This window comes from Pseudophryne corroboree, chromosome 9 (genome assembly GCF_028390025.1).
Source record: "Pseudophryne corroboree isolate aPseCor3 chromosome 9, aPseCor3.hap2, whole genome shotgun sequence".
Lineage (NCBI taxonomy): Eukaryota > Metazoa > Chordata > Amphibia > Anura > Myobatrachidae > Pseudophryne > Pseudophryne corroboree.
The window spans coordinates 394,113,201-394,128,874 of NC_086452.1; the positions used below are offsets into that span (position 1 = coordinate 394,113,201).

Below are 15,674 nucleotides of genomic sequence, written 5' to 3' on the forward strand. Positions count from 1 at the left end.
GCAGCACATTGGGGGGAATGTAGTGTAGTCGTGATGTAGTGCAGTATAGGGGGGGGATGTACTGTGGCGTATAGGGTAAAGTGCAGTAACTTGGGGGGTGAGGGGGGGGTAATTCAGACCTGATCGCTAGGCTGCGTTTTCGCACAGCAGGCGGTCAGGTCTACACTGCGTATGCACCACAATGAGCAGGTGCGTTGCATAGGTACAAAGCGGATCACCGCTCAGTGATGGGTTTGTGCGAAGGATCCATTGGCACGGGCATTCACAAGGAGATTGACAGGAAGAAGGCGTTTGTGGGCGTCAACTGACTGTTTTCTGGGAGTGTTTGGAGAAAATAGGATTTTGGTACTTGCCAGGTAAATCCTTTTCTTTGAATCCATAGGGGGCATTGGAGTACTCTTGGGATATGGACGGCTTTAGCAGAACACAAGGCACTGAATATTTAAATTTAGTAACTCTTCTCCCCTCCATATTCCCAGAGTACCTCAGTGTTTTTTACTGAGCCGAACAGGAGCGATAGAGAGGTTGACAATGGAGAATTACATATAACATAACGGACAACAATGAAGTTGACACATAACGTTACTGACAACTAAACAGTTGACACCATAACCAATAGAACTTGAAAATTTGAACCAGTCGGTGAGAACGTGTTACCATAAGATCCCCTGAACTAACCACAAACCAGGTAAAACTGCTCTGGGTGGGCGTCCAGTGACCCCTATGGATTCAAAGAAAAGGATTTACCTGGTAAGTACCAAAATCCTATTTTCTTTTTCATCCACTAGGGGTCACTGGAGTACTCTTGGGACATACCAAAGCTTCCCCCGTGGGCGGGAGAGCTGTTTGGCACCTGTAACACTAGGCGGCCAAAGCTAGATGCCGATGCCGCAAACGTATCAAACTTGTAAAAGCGCACAAACGTGTGCATTGATGACCACGTAGCCGCACAGTAAAGCTGCGTCGTAGAAGCTCCACGACCAGCTTCCCATGAAGTTCCCACAGAACGTGTGGAATGAGCCGTTACTGATGTAGGCAGCTGTAACCTAGCATGAAGGTAAGCCTGACGTATAGGTCAGTTTAATCCATCTGGATAAGGTCTGTTTAGAAGCTGGCCAACCCATCTTGGCAGCATCATAGAGAACAAACAACGTATCCGTCTTACGAACTGTAGACGTTCGGGATACATAAACTCGTAGTGCGCGTACCACATCCAAAGTTCCAGAATCTTTGGTTAACACAGGAACTACTATTGGTTGATTGATGTGAAAAGATGACACTACCTTTGGCAAGAAAGCGGGATTCGTCTCTGTCATCATGAAACACCAAATACGGTGGCTTGCATGACAAGGCACCCAAATCTGAAACACGCCTTGCCGAAGCTAAGGCTAGTAGAAAAATTGTTTTCCAAGTGAGAAACTTAATATCCACTTGTTGTAAGGGTTCAAAATATGAAGACTGTAAGAAATCTAAAACCAGATTCAAGTCCCATGGCGCAGTAGGTGGAATGAATGGAGGCTGTACTCTGAGGACACCTTGCAGAAAGGTGTGTACAGACGGCAATAGAGCCAATCGTCTTTGAAAGTAAATTGACAAAGCAGATACCTGCACCTTTATTGTAGATAAACACAGTCCTCCATCTAACCGTCTGTAGAAATAACAAAAGACGGGATAACTGGAAAGAGGATGTCGGAAACTCCCGAGCTTCACACCAACCTAGATAGGCACGCCAAATTCTGTAATAATGAGCTGCCATAACAGGCTTCCTAGCACGTAACATGGTTGGTATAACCGAATCTGGAATGTCCTCTCTTAAGAGGGCGGTCTCAACAGCCACCCCGTCAAATGCAGCCGCATTGTAACAGGTCCGGACGTAGCGGGAGCGGCCAAGGATCGTCTGCGAGTAGTCCGCAGAGATCCGAGAACCAAGCTCTCCGAGGCCAATGAGGCGCCACTAGTATGACTGTGGCGAACTCTTTTGATCCGTTTTAGCAACAGAGGGAGCAGCGGAAACGGTGGAAACAGATACACGAGGCTGTATGGCCACGCGATCGTGAGAGCACCCACCGCCACTGCCTTTGGATCTCGCGTTCTGGACACATACTGGGGCGTTTGGTGATTGTGGCACGATGCCATCAGATCCACTTGTGGGTAACCCCACCTCTGGACCAACATGTGAAACACTTCTGGATTTAAGGCCCATTCTCCTGGATGAAAATCCCGGCGGCTGAGATAATCTGCCTCCCAGTTGCCCACTCCCGGAATGAACACTGCCGACAATATCACTTAGTGATGCTCGGCCCAATTGAGGATTCGAGCTACTTCCCGCATGGCCATGCGGCTTCTCGTTCCTCCTTATTTGTTGATGTACGCGACCACCGTCGCGTTGTCTGACTGCACCTGGACAGTCTGAGACCGAAGCATGTGCATGGCTTGTCGTAGTGCATTGTAAATTGCCCGGAGTTCCAGGACAATTATCGACAGCAATCTTTTGTGATCCGCACAGAGACCCTGGAGCTGACAATTTTAAAAGACTAACCAGCGGCGGTGCACTGTTAGCAGCGGGCGGCGCACATAAAGGAAAGTGTTCCCCACACAGCGGGGCGGCAGCGTGAGCTGACCGCCCCGTCACAACATACCTGGACGCCTGTGGTGAGGGGCTATGACGGGGCTTCTTCTGCAAGCTCCATCCAGCCTTTCCTGCAGGTTGATCTGCACTTGGCTGTGAGGGTGCTCTGTAGTGAGGACCGACACGCCAGCAGCTGCTTGTAGCAGCTTCCACTATCCCGGACCCACGCCTTTTGGAAGGGGGGAAGGGATGTGTATAAAGCTTAGTAAAAAGAATAAGAAAAAAGAAAAAGAAAAATTTAATATTCAAAATAAGTGTGGGAGGTCCACACAACACATGTTGCTGCTGTGAGCACAGAAAAAACACTGAGGTACTCTGGGAATATGGAGGGGAGGAGAGTTACTAAATTTAAATATTCAGTGTCTTTTGTTCTGCTAAAGCCGTCCATATCCCAAGAGTACTCCAGTGACCCCTAGTGGATGAAAAAGAAACACAGGGGTGTCCAAGCGTTTGCAGGGCAGGTGTCTGATGTCAATTCCGGTCCTGAACAGGCTGAAGCGATCACGGTGGATGAATAAGTCCTGGGCTACTCAGAGACTGCACAAGATCTGCTTGTACAGCTCTGCTACACATGCGTTCGCACACTTGGACAGCTAAAATACACTCCCCCTGTAGGTGGCGACTATCTGATCGCAGCAGTGCAAAAATCGCCTGCTAGTGATCAGTTCTAGATTAAGGCCCTTAGTGTAGTGCAGGGTATAGGGGCTATGTAGTGCATAAAGTTGTGTAGTAATGTAGTGCAGCAAAGTAGTGTAGTGTATAGGGTGACTGTAGTGCAGTGATGTGTGTTGGGAGGAATGTAGCACAACAATGATGTGTAGTGGGGAATATGTTCCTGTGAATGCAGCATGTCAGACCACAGGTGCATTTGGAGCACATAAGGGGCATTTGGGGTAAACGCCTCTGTGAAGAGAGCAAATAGACGGGCACTCAGTGCAGCCATGTCTTATTTTTATTAAGCATAGATGGGTATCAGTGGGAGACACAAAGCAAATTTTTTGCACATGGGCCCACTTCACTAGTTCCCCCACTGTATATACTGTATGTGTAGTGTCTCTATAGATGGGGACGTCTGAGGGCATTTAGGGATTCTGATGGGCATTTAGAGAGGTTGAGGTGTATTAAAAGGGCACGTAGAGACGTCTGATGGACATTTAACAGATTTACTAACAAATGATGATGGGACCCAAAAACAATGAAGTGGGACCCCAAAATTTCATAAGTGATGAGTACCTGGGACCCACATAATTTTCATCCCAGCACGATCACTGTATACATACTGTACTAGATGGCTGGCAATCCCCTGTAATGGGTAAAATGCCCCGGTGCCCTCCAGAGGTATCAACAATGCAAGAATTTAGAGGCGGCACTTAGTAACTTAATAATAAGATTTTACTTACCGATAAATCTATTTCTCGTAGTCCGTAGTGGATGCTGGGGACTCCGTCAGGACCATGGGGATTAGCGGCTCCGCAGGAGACAGGGCACAAAACTAAAGCTTTAGGATCAGGTGGTGTGTACTGGCTCCTCCCCCTATGACCCTCCTCCAAGCCTCAGTTAGGATACTGTGCCCGGACGAGCGTACACAATAAGGAAGGATATTGAATCCCGGGTAAGACCCATACCAGCCACACCAATCACACCGTATAACTTGTGATCTAAACCCAGTTAACAGTATGACAAACGTAGGAGCCTCTGAATAGACGGCTCACAACAATAACAACCCGATTTTTTTGTAACAATAACTATGTACAAGTATTGCAGACAATCCGCACTTGGGATGGGCGCCCAGCATCCACTACGGACTACGAGAAATAGATTTATCGGTAAGTAAAATCTTATTTTCTCTGACGTCCTAAGTGGATGCTGGGGACTCCGTCAGGACCATGGGGATTATACCAAAGCTCCCAAACGGGCGGGAGAGTGCGGATGACTCTGCAGCACCGAGTGAGAGAACTCCAGGTCCTCCTCAGCCAGGGTGTGCCCCTGACCAAGTAGCAACTCGGCAAAGTTGTAAAGCCGAGACCCCTCGGGCAGTCGCCCAAGATGAGCCCACCTTCCTTGTGGAATGGGCATTTATATATTTTGGCTGTGGCAGTCCTACCACAGAATGTGCAAGCTGAATTGTACTACACATTCAACTAGCAATCGTCTGCTTAAAAGCAAGAGCACCCAGTTTTTTTTTTTTTTTTTTTTGGTGCATACAGGATAACAGCAAGTCAGTTTTCCTGACTCCAGCCGTACTGGAAATCTATATTTTCAGGGCCCTGACAACATCTAGCAACTTGGAGTCCTCCAAGTCTCTAGTAGCCGCAGGTACCACAATAAGCTGGTTCAGATGAAACGCTGACACCACCTTAGGGAGAAACTGGGGACGAGTCCGCAGCTCTGCCCTGTCCGAATGGACAATCAGATATGGGCTTTTGTGAGACAAAGCCGCCAATTCTGACACTCGCCTGGCCGAGGCCAGGGCCAACATCATGGTCACTTTCCATGTGAGATATTTCAAATCCACAGATTTGAGCGGTTTAAACCCAACGTGATTTGAGGAATCCCAGGACTACGTTGAGATCCCACAGTGCCACTGGAGGCACAAAAAGGGGGTTGTATATGCAGTACTCCCTTGTCAAATTTCTGGACTTCAGGAACTGAAGCCAATTCTTTCTGGAAGAAAATCGACAGGGCCGAAATTTGAACCTTAATGGACCCCAATTTGAGGCCCATAGACACTCCTGTTTGCAGGAAATGCAGGAATCGACCGAGTTGAAATTTCTTCGTGGGGCCTTCCTGGCCTCACACCACGCAACATATTTTCGCCACATGTGGTGATAATGTTGTGCGGTCACCTCCTTCCTGGCTTTGACCAGGGTAGGAATGACCTCTTCCGGAATGCCTTTTTTTTTTTTTTTTTTTTTTAGGATCCGGCGTTCAACCGCCATGCCGTCAAACGCACCCGCGGTAAGTCTTGGAACAGACACGGTACTTGCTGAAGCAAGTCCCTTCTTATCGGCAGAGGCCCTGAGTCCTCTGTGAGCATCTCATGAAGTTCCGGGTACCAAGTCCTTCTTGGCCCATCCGGAGCCACGAGTATAGTTCTTACTCCTCTACGTCTTATAATTCTCAGTACCTTTGGTATGAGAAGCAGAGGAGGGAACACATACACCGACTGGTACACCCATGGTGTTACCAGAACGTCCACAGCTATTTCCTGAGGGTCTCTTGACCTGGCGCAATACCTGTCCAGTTTTTTGTTCAGGCGGGACGCCATCATGTCCACCTTTGGTCTTTCCCAACGGTGCACAATCATGTGGAAACAACTTCTCGATGAAGTCCCCACTCTCCCGGGTGGAGGTCGTGCTGAGGAAGTCTGCTTCCCAGTTGTCCACTCCCGGAATGAAAACTGCTATCACATGATTTTCCGCCCAGCGAAGAATCCTTGCAGTTTCTGCCATTGTCCTCCTGCTTCTTGTGCCGCCCTGTCTGTTTACGTGGGCGACTGCCGTGATGTTGTCCCACTGGATCAATACCGGCTGACCTTGAAGCAGAGGTCTTGCTAAGCTTAGAGCATTGTAAATTGCTCTTAGCTCCAGTATATTTATGCGGAGAGAAGTCCCCAGACTTGATCACACTCCCTGGAAATTTTTTCCCTGTGTGACTGCTCCCCAGCCTTTCAAGCTGGAATCCGTGGTCACCAGGACCCAGTCCTGAATGCATAACCGTGGCACTTTAGTAGATGAGCACTCTGCAGCCACCACAGAAGAGACACCCTTGTCCTTGAAGACAGGGTTATCCGCTGATGCATCTGAAGATGCGATCCGGACCATTTGTCCAGCAGATCCCACTGAAAAGTTCTTGCGTGAAATCTGCCGAATGGAATCGCTTCGTAAGAAGCCACCATTTTTCCCAGGATCCTTGTGCAATGATGCACTGACACTTTTCCTGGTTTTTGGAGGTTCCTGACTAGCTCGGATAACTCCCTGGCTTTCTCCTCCGGGAGAAACACCTTTTTCTGGACTGTGTCCAGAATCATCCCTAGGGACAGCAGACGTGTCGTCGGAGACAGCTGCGATTTTGGAATATTTAGAATCCACCCGTGCTGTCGTAGAACTACTTGAGATAGTGCTACTCCGACCTCCAACTGTTCTCTGGACCTTGCCCTTATCAGGAGATCGTCCAAGTAAGGGATAATTAAGACGCCTTTTCTTTGAAGAAGAATCATCATTTCGGCCATTACCTTGGTAAAGACCCGGGGTGCCGTGGACAATCCAAACGGCAGCGTCTGAAACTGATAGTGACAGTTTTGTACCACGAACCTGAGGTACCCTTTGCGAGAAGGGCAAATTTGGACATGGAGGTAAGCATCCTTGATGTCCAGGGACACCATATAGTCCCCTTCTTCCTGGTTCGCTATCACTGCTCTGAGTGACTCCATTTAGAATAGGTCTCACCGAGCTGTCTGGCTTCAGTACCACAATATAGTGTGGAATAATACCCCTTTACTTGTTGTAGGAGGGGTACTTTGATTATCACCTGCTGGGAATACAGCTTGTGAATTGTTTCCAATACTGCCTCCCTGTCGGAGGTAGACGTTGGTAAAGCAAACTTCAGGAACCTGCGAGGGGGAGACGTCTCGAATTTCCAATCTGTACCCCTGGGATACTACTTGTAGGATCCAGGGGTCCACTTGCGAGTGAGCCCACTGCGTGCTGAAACTCTTGAGACGACCCCCCACCGCACCTGTTTGTACGGCCCCAGCGTCATGCTGAGGACTTGGCAGAAGCGGTGGAAGGCTTCTGTTCCTGGGAATGGGCTGCCTGCTGCAGTCTTCTTCCCTTACCTCTATCTCTGGGCAGATATTATGGGGACGAAAGGACTGAGGCTGAAAAGACTATGTCTTTTTCTTCTGAGATGTGACTTGGGGTAAAAAAGGTGGATTTTCTAGCTGTTGCCGTGGCCACCAGGTCCGATGGACCGACCCCAAATAACTCCTCCCCTTTATACGGCAATACTTCCATGTGCCGTTTGGAATCTGCATCACCTGACCACTGTCGTGTCCATAAACATCGTCTGGCAGATATGGACATCGCACTTACTCTTGATGCCAGAGTTTCGCATATATAGAAATGCATCTTTTAAATGCTCTATAGTCAATAAAATACTGTCCCTGTCAAGGGTATCAATATTTCCAGTCAGGGAATCCGACCAAGCCACCCCAGCGCTGCCCATCCAGGCTGAGGCGATCGCTGGTCGCAGTATAACACCAGTATGTGTGTATATACTTTTTAGGATATTTTCCAACCTCCTATCAGTTGGCTCCTTGAGGGCGTCCGTATCTGGAGACGGTAACGCCACTTGTTTTTATAAGCGTGTGAGCGCCTTATCCACCCTAAGGTGTGTTTCCCAACGCGCCATAACTTCTGGCGGGAAAGGGTATACCGCCAATAATTTTCTATCGGGGGAAACCCACGCATCATCACACACTTCATTTAATTTATCTGATTCAGGAAAAACTATAGGTAGTTTTTTCACACTCCACATAATACCCTTTTTTGTGGTACTTGTAGTATCAGAAATATGTAACATCTCCTTCATTGCCCTTAACAAGTAACGTGTGGCCCTAAAGGAAAATACGTTTGTTTCTTCACCGTCGACACTGGAGTCAGTGTCCGTGTCTGTGTCGACCGACTGAGGTAAAAGGACGTTTTAACGCCCCTGACGGTGTTTTAGACGCCTGGACAGGTACTAATTGGTTTGCCGGCCGTCTCATGTCGTCAACCGACCTTGCAGCGTGTTGACATTATCACGTAATTCCTTAAATAAGCCATCCATTCCGGTGTCGACTCCCTAGAGAGTGACATCACCATTACCGGCAATTGCTCCGCCTCCTCACCAACATCGTCCTCATACATGTCGACACACAAGTACCGACATACAGCACACACACAGGGAATGCTCTGATAGAGGACAGGACCCCACTAGCCCTTTGGGGAGACAGAGGGAGAGTTTGCCAGCACACACCAAAAACGCTATATTATACAGGGACAACCTTTATATAAGTGTTTTTCCCTTATAGCATTTTAATATATATATATACATATCGCCAAATAAGTGCCCCCCCTCTCTGTTTTAACCCTGTTTCTGTAGTGCAGTGCAGGGGAGAGCCTGGGAGCCTTCCCACCAGCCTTTCTGTGAGGGAAAATGGCGCTGTGTGCTGAGGAGAATAGGCCCCGCCCCCTTTTCGGCGGGCTTCTTCTCCCGTTTTTCTGAGACCTGGCAGGGGTTAAATACATCCATATAGCCTCCAGGGGCTATATGTGATGTATTTTTAGCCAGAATAAGGTATTATACATTGCTGCCCAGGGCGCCCCCAGCAACGCCCTGCACCCTCCGTGACCGTTGGTGTGAAGTGTGTGACAACAATGGCGCACAGCTGCAGTGCTGTGCGCTACCTTCATGAAGACTGAAAAGCCTTCTGCCGCCGGTTTCTGGACCTTCAATCTTCAGCATCTGCAAGGGGGGTCGGCGGCGCGGCTCCGGGACGAACCCCAGGGTGAGACCTGTGTTCCGACTCCCTCTGGAGCTAATGGTGTCCAGTAGCCTAAGAAGCCAATCCATCCTGCACGCAGGTGAGTTGAACTTCTCTCCCCTAAGTCCCTCGATGCAGTGAGCCTGTTGCCAGCAGGACTCACTGAAAATAAGAAACCTAAAAACTTTTTCTAAGCAGCTCCTTAAGAGAGCCACCTAGATTGCACCCTGCTCGGACGGGCACAAAAACCTAACTGAGGCTTGGAGGAGGGTCATAGGGGGAGGAGCCAGTACACACCACCTGATCCTAAAGCTTTAGTTTTGTGCCCTGTCTCCTGCGGAGCCGCTAATCCCCATGGTCCTGACGGAGTCCCCAGCATCCACTTAGGACGTCAGAGAAAATAGTGTATTAGACACACATTATGTAATGTCTCTAATGTATGTTTAATACACTAATATCAAGTGATCAAGAGACTACGTGCCACGTCTTCCTGACCGTATATAATTTTTTTATATATATATATATATATATATATATATATATATATATATATATATATATATATATATATATATATATATATATATATATATATATATATATATATATATATATATCTATATCACCGGGGTGCTCCACAATGGTAACATCGCATGTTCCACAGATATATCCACCGAGGTCGTTCAGACCATAGAGGGCACTCGCCATTATTAAAATCCAACAGAGTCTTTATTAGGAGGTCATCATTCAATATATAGTCGATGTTTTGACCCCAAGAGGCTCTTTATCAAGACAGGCAGCAGTGACATCCTCACACACTGAGAGCCTCCCATAAATACCTCTCAACACATGGGTTAATTGATTAATCACTAGACCTGAGTGTCCGGCTGTTGTGCATCATATCACTTACACACTGTGCAGGGTTTCACCAACTGAACCTGCAAAACAGCATATATTATAGGCATCCGCCCTCAAACATATGATACACAGAAATCGCTACACCCCCAAACCACTACTGATATAAGTGAATGTCAACAAACCACTGACTATCACAAATATTAAGCCACACGCATAACTCTCCCCCTCTGTACACACAAATATTAGCCTCCACATGCGCCACAGTCCCGGATGTTCACCCACTCGAGTTCCACATAGGAGACACGCCTCACCCTGTCCTCCTCATTCCAAGTGCAGGAAACAACGTCACAGCGCTCTGGGCTGGCAGAAGCACTATAGCGGCTTGCGATCCACAGACAGGGATGCGTTCCACAACCATATAGGATACTTCCGGATAGAGATGGGGAGAGCAATTAGCTACTGCGATCTTCTCGCCAGTATATGGATGAACAAACATACTGCCACTAGCCATCGAGTGACATACGACACATCCAGTGCATCTGTAACATCCTGGTTTAGATGACCTCAGCCACTATCTGGTCTGTTCACTGGGATGAACAGATGGTCTCATAAGGAGTTGACGTAAATTTGTGCTTTATGAGAAGTGTGATCTAATGTGCTTACTCTATCGTAATACTCTGCCCAAAGCAAACCGTCAACAACCAGCAAGACTCAAAGAAACTACCTATTTCTCAATTTCTAAGAGTTCTCAGGACCAACTCCTCATCTGAGACTGCTATGATTCAGTTAGATGAAATGAAGGAGAGAGATTCCTTGATAGAGGGTACTCGTCTAGGACTGTTGAGAGAGGTCTACAGAAAGCTAACTATTGCTTCCATAATCCACTTAGGAAGTGCACTGGTGAAGGGTCAACTTACCGAATGGTTAGACTAAGCACGTTTGATTATACTTCTCATAAAGCACAGATAACTTATAATAAATTTTGGGCAGTAATTACTTCAGACCCAATGCTGCAGCTAAAAGGGACACCTCCACCAATATGTGTGTACAGAAGAGGGCCAAATTTATGTCAACTCCATATGAGACCATCTGTTCAACCCAGTGACCAGACCAGATCGTGGCTGAGGCCATCTAAACCAGGATGTTACAGATGCACGGGATGTGTCACATGTCACTTGATGGCTAGTGGCAGTATGTTTGTTCATCCACATACTGGTGAGAAGATTGCTCTAAGACAGACTGACCTGTACTAGCCAATATGTTATATATTTCCTTCTTTGCCCCTGTGGGTTATGTTATATTATATTGGCATGACTACACGATCATTCCGTGATCGAATGGCTAACCATAGATATTCCATTAGATCTGCGTTGAAACACACTGTGTTGAATAGGCACTTCGGACAAACCACTTGCCAAGCATTTTTTAGAACTGGGTCACCAAGTTTCTACCATGCGTTGTATGCTGATTGACCACATACCCCAAACTGCCACGTGGAGGTGATCGTGATACGTTGCTTAAAAAATTCGAAGCTCGATGGAATATCGTCTTGATACAATTGCACCACGTGGATTAAATGAAAATAACCCTCTTCGTATCTTTCTTCATTAAGGAGTTACTGGTTTGCTATTAGAGGGGGCTTCACATACTTGCAAAAGAATAAAATATTTTTCGTATACATTTTTTGTATATATTTCTATATTATTTGTAAGTTTATTTTTTCTGGAGAGGTACTTTATAATATATGTGCTTTATAATATTTGTGCTTTATATGTGTTGTTTAGTTTAGTTTTTTCTGTATGTGTACCATCTTGCTTTGTATTGATAGCATTTGCTTATTTATCCTGACTGAGCTATGACTCCCAGGTTCCCATAAGCCTCTATATTAATGTGTATTGTTTGATACACTAGTAATGTTGTTGGATACTCCTAATTGTGGCGAGGAGGAAGAGTGACAATCTGCCTCTTTTTTCCTCTTAAAAAGAGATGGGTCAGGCATTTTGGCTGGTTTGCAATCTTTAATGTTAAGGACCTTCTTAACTGGATGCCTCAACCACAATAGTACTAATAGGGTCGACGTCTGCTGTAGAGGCTGGACCAATCAGTCAGAAAAAAAGAACATTCAACATAAGATGATATGTAGTGCTAGAACCAAGGGTCACACAGACTCTTAAAGATTTTTATCTTAAAAGGTACACAGTCAATACAGTTCAACATACAATTCTCCAGGTACGAACTGTATTATCGAGTGGTTAGGAGTGCGTAAATGAGTTTTGGTGACATCAGGGGTGAAGGAAGGGCAGATATTGGCAACGTTAAGGAGGTGAAAGAGGCAGGATTGCGAAATGGCCTGAAAGCGAGATAAAGGAGAACACAAAAAGTTGAGGAAGACCTCAAAGTAGCGGATTTGGGGTACAAAATAAATGGTGAGTGTAACAGAGAGAAAGATGTTAAGAGACCCTTGAAGGGGTAAACAATTCAGTGTGGGCAATGTTAAGTTGCAGGAGGCACTGAGACATCCTGGATGAGATGGCAGACAGGCAGTTAGAGACGCCAAGAGAAGACTGATGGTGAGAGGGGAGGAGAATAGCAGATCATTTAGTTTTAGGGATAATCAAGATCCCTGCTCCAAATCCTCTCTGCAATAGTCCCTTTAAAGTCAGTTTCAGGAAATGTAAATTCTCCTTTGCAGAAAGCAAAGGTGTCACACACAAAAAATGCACTTTTTATTGGGTTCAATTTACTTACCATGATCAAATATTATTTACCTTTATTACTTTAAATATGAAAATACTCCCAGTTGTGCCTGCTTCTAAAGGGTTGGCTTGCAATAAATCTGAAAACTTAGACAGGTACACTCCTGTGGAGAAAAAAAAAAAAAGAAAGGCTCGAGTTGGTAAGAAACATGTACATCTCAATATGTCTCCTTGATGAAAACACACTTCGGCAAAACACAAAAATGCCATTTTTATACAGTGCACTGCACTCAAAATGAAGATTTTTTTTTATAAACCCTTTTCATCAAGGCTGTCTGCAGCACACTAGATAATTACAACAGTAGCTGTAGTTTTGAATACATCAATCATCATCAATGAACACGACAGTAATATACATCTACTAAACAGATCATTCATGAAGCAGAACAAAGAGGGACAATTTAGAAAAGCGGAAGGTGACTACGTTTTTAAAAGTAGGAATTGGTAAACATACTGACATTGGTTTATAACCAAATTGCAATATCCAAATCAGTTTATCGTACTAAAAACAAGATGTGTTGGCTTCAGATTTGCAGAGTGTGACCCAAAAATTCAAACGGAGGTCTAATTACTGATACAAATTACTAACATGCCTGAACACAAAATAGAAATACATAGACAGACTTTTCAGTTACTTTTTCATCATAACTAAAATGTTAAACTGTAGGACTTCAGGACTTGCTGTGTGTACCAAGAACTTTGCAAAAAAAAAAAAAAAAACATAAAAGCCAGAATTAAACTTCACTGTAATGGGCTCTTGGGTGTGCCTAATTTATATACTGCATTCATTTTATAAATACTGTTATGTTCAATGAAACTGTCCACAAATATATCTAATATGTAGTCATCCAGTGGTAACAATTATGTTAAATGCAACAGAAGGTGTTGGAAAGTTCCGTATGTCTCATATTTCTGAACAGCCATTATAATGATTAGAATGAACATCTATATGCAAAGTGTTAAAGTGAAAAGCAAATACCAAATTAAAGCCCAAGCAATCCTAATCAGTGTGCTGCACCACATTCACGGTTTTGTGAGAAACTGTAAACATTTATTATTGAGTTGTCTATTAATATATGCAACAATTTATGTATATTACCTATACTAAATTTTAAAATATTCATTTAACATAATCATTGCATTTATTATACAAGAGCCATATTATAACACCAATAGGTGTGCTTCACAAAAAAGGAGTCTGAGCATGGCCTCTGTCTTAAGCGCAAAAGACCCAACGCTATATTATGTGGCAATGCTAGAAAATCATAACATTGACACACACCAGGCCCGGCCCTATGCATACACTGAATACGCGGCTGCGTAGAGCGCAGGACAGGTGAGGGCATGCTGAAGTCACTGTCACTCTCTGCCGCTCACCATTACCCGCCGCTATAGAGCAGCCACCGGCTGGGCAGTTCACAAAGCTGAGCCAGCCTTTGCATTAGCTTGGGTGGCTAAAGCTATTGGCTGCTGAGTTCTGATACACACAGACAGGAGTTATTGTCTAATGGGGCACATCAAGGAGGCAGGCTCCTACCTTGCGGAGGCGGCTATTGACACAAGTGTCTTAACCTTTAACGTGTCAGCGTCTGCTGTGGCGGCCAGGTGCGCCCTCTGGATGCGTTCCTGGCGCGCTGACATGGACTCTAAGAAGGCTCACTGATCACAGAGACTCTAAGAAGGCTCTTCCATATTCAGGGGAAGTCCTCTTTGGTCCGGAGTTGGACAAGATAGTAGCTACTGTGGCAGCATACAAGACTGCTTTCCTTCCTTCTGCGGAACCGCCCAATTCCAGAACGCCCAGTTTTCTCCTACCAGCTTCTTTGCACATCTAGTAAAAGCAAGAGGTCTCAGGGAGTACATTCACTTCTTTCTGGCCTCCAAGGTCATCATCCCGGTCCTCCCATCTCAGAGGTAAGTGTTTCTAAGCCAATCTCTCCCTGGTTCAGAAACAGGACGGCTCATTTCAGCCCATCCCGAATCTGAAAGCGCTAAACGGGCACCTGAGGATCTCCAGTCTTTTTGCTCCTGTATTCTGGCTCTGGAACCGGGAGGGGGGGTTTCATGGGATGCTTAGGATGTCAAAGATGGGAATATGTAAACAGGCATTTAAGTCAGTAACCAGCCATTCCTCAGATTTGTGGTGAGAGAGGATCACTTCCAGGACACTGCTCCTCGTGTTTTCATGAAGATCATGGCAGCACACCTTCGACGCAGAGGTGCCCGAATCCTGCCTTACCTGGATGACCTTCTCTTGGCCCAGTCTCCAAATGTCCCTAGGGATCACAACAGTCTGATGATGGATCTTCTACAGTCACATGGATGGATAGTCAATTGACTGAAATCTACCTTGACACCTTCTCAGAACATACTACACTTAGGGCTTTACTGACTTCCAGGGTTCAACGGGTCTTCCTTTCTGCATCAAAGAATCAGGCCCCGCAATCCAAGAGTTACGCATTCTTGAGGGCTTCGAACCACACCTGCATGCAGACCCTGGGCTCTCTGGTCTCCACCTCTACCTGGAGTACACCCAGTTTCACAGACATCCTCTTCGAAATTCTAGCACTGTGGAACAATCCGTTTCTGCACCTCAGACTATCACTCTTTTGAGAGGTTTGTCACTTTCTTGTGGTAGCTCCACTGGTCCCAACTGGACAAGGGCCATTCTTTTGGTTCCAGGACTGGGTCCTACTCACCACTGATGCAAGTCTTCAGGGGTGGGGGCGGTGACGTGTCAGATGTTCAAGGGTCAGTAGATGGCTCCAGAAAGCAGTCTATCCATCAATATCCCGAAGCCGAGAGCAGTGAACAGAGCGCTTTGGCCAGCGCAGCCTCTACTTTAGGGTCGTCCGGTAAAGGTGCAGTCAGACAACCCAACAGCCTTTCCCTACATAAGCCACCA

General features: G+C 46.0%; 1 protein-coding gene across 3 annotated transcripts in view; it reads right to left on the bottom strand.

The window, feature by feature from the left end:
- TASOR (transcription activation suppressor) overlaps window positions 1-15,674 on the bottom strand; it is a 364,408-nt gene that overhangs the window by 294,219 nt on the left and 54,515 nt on the right. For all 3 annotated transcript variants that reach the window (XM_063940846.1, XM_063940845.1, XM_063940847.1), the window contains exon 5: window positions 12,782-12,873. In XM_063940846.1, the coding sequence (XP_063796916.1) occupies window positions 12,782-12,873 (92 nt within the window). The remainder of the gene's footprint in view (window positions 1-12,781; window positions 12,874-15,674) is intronic.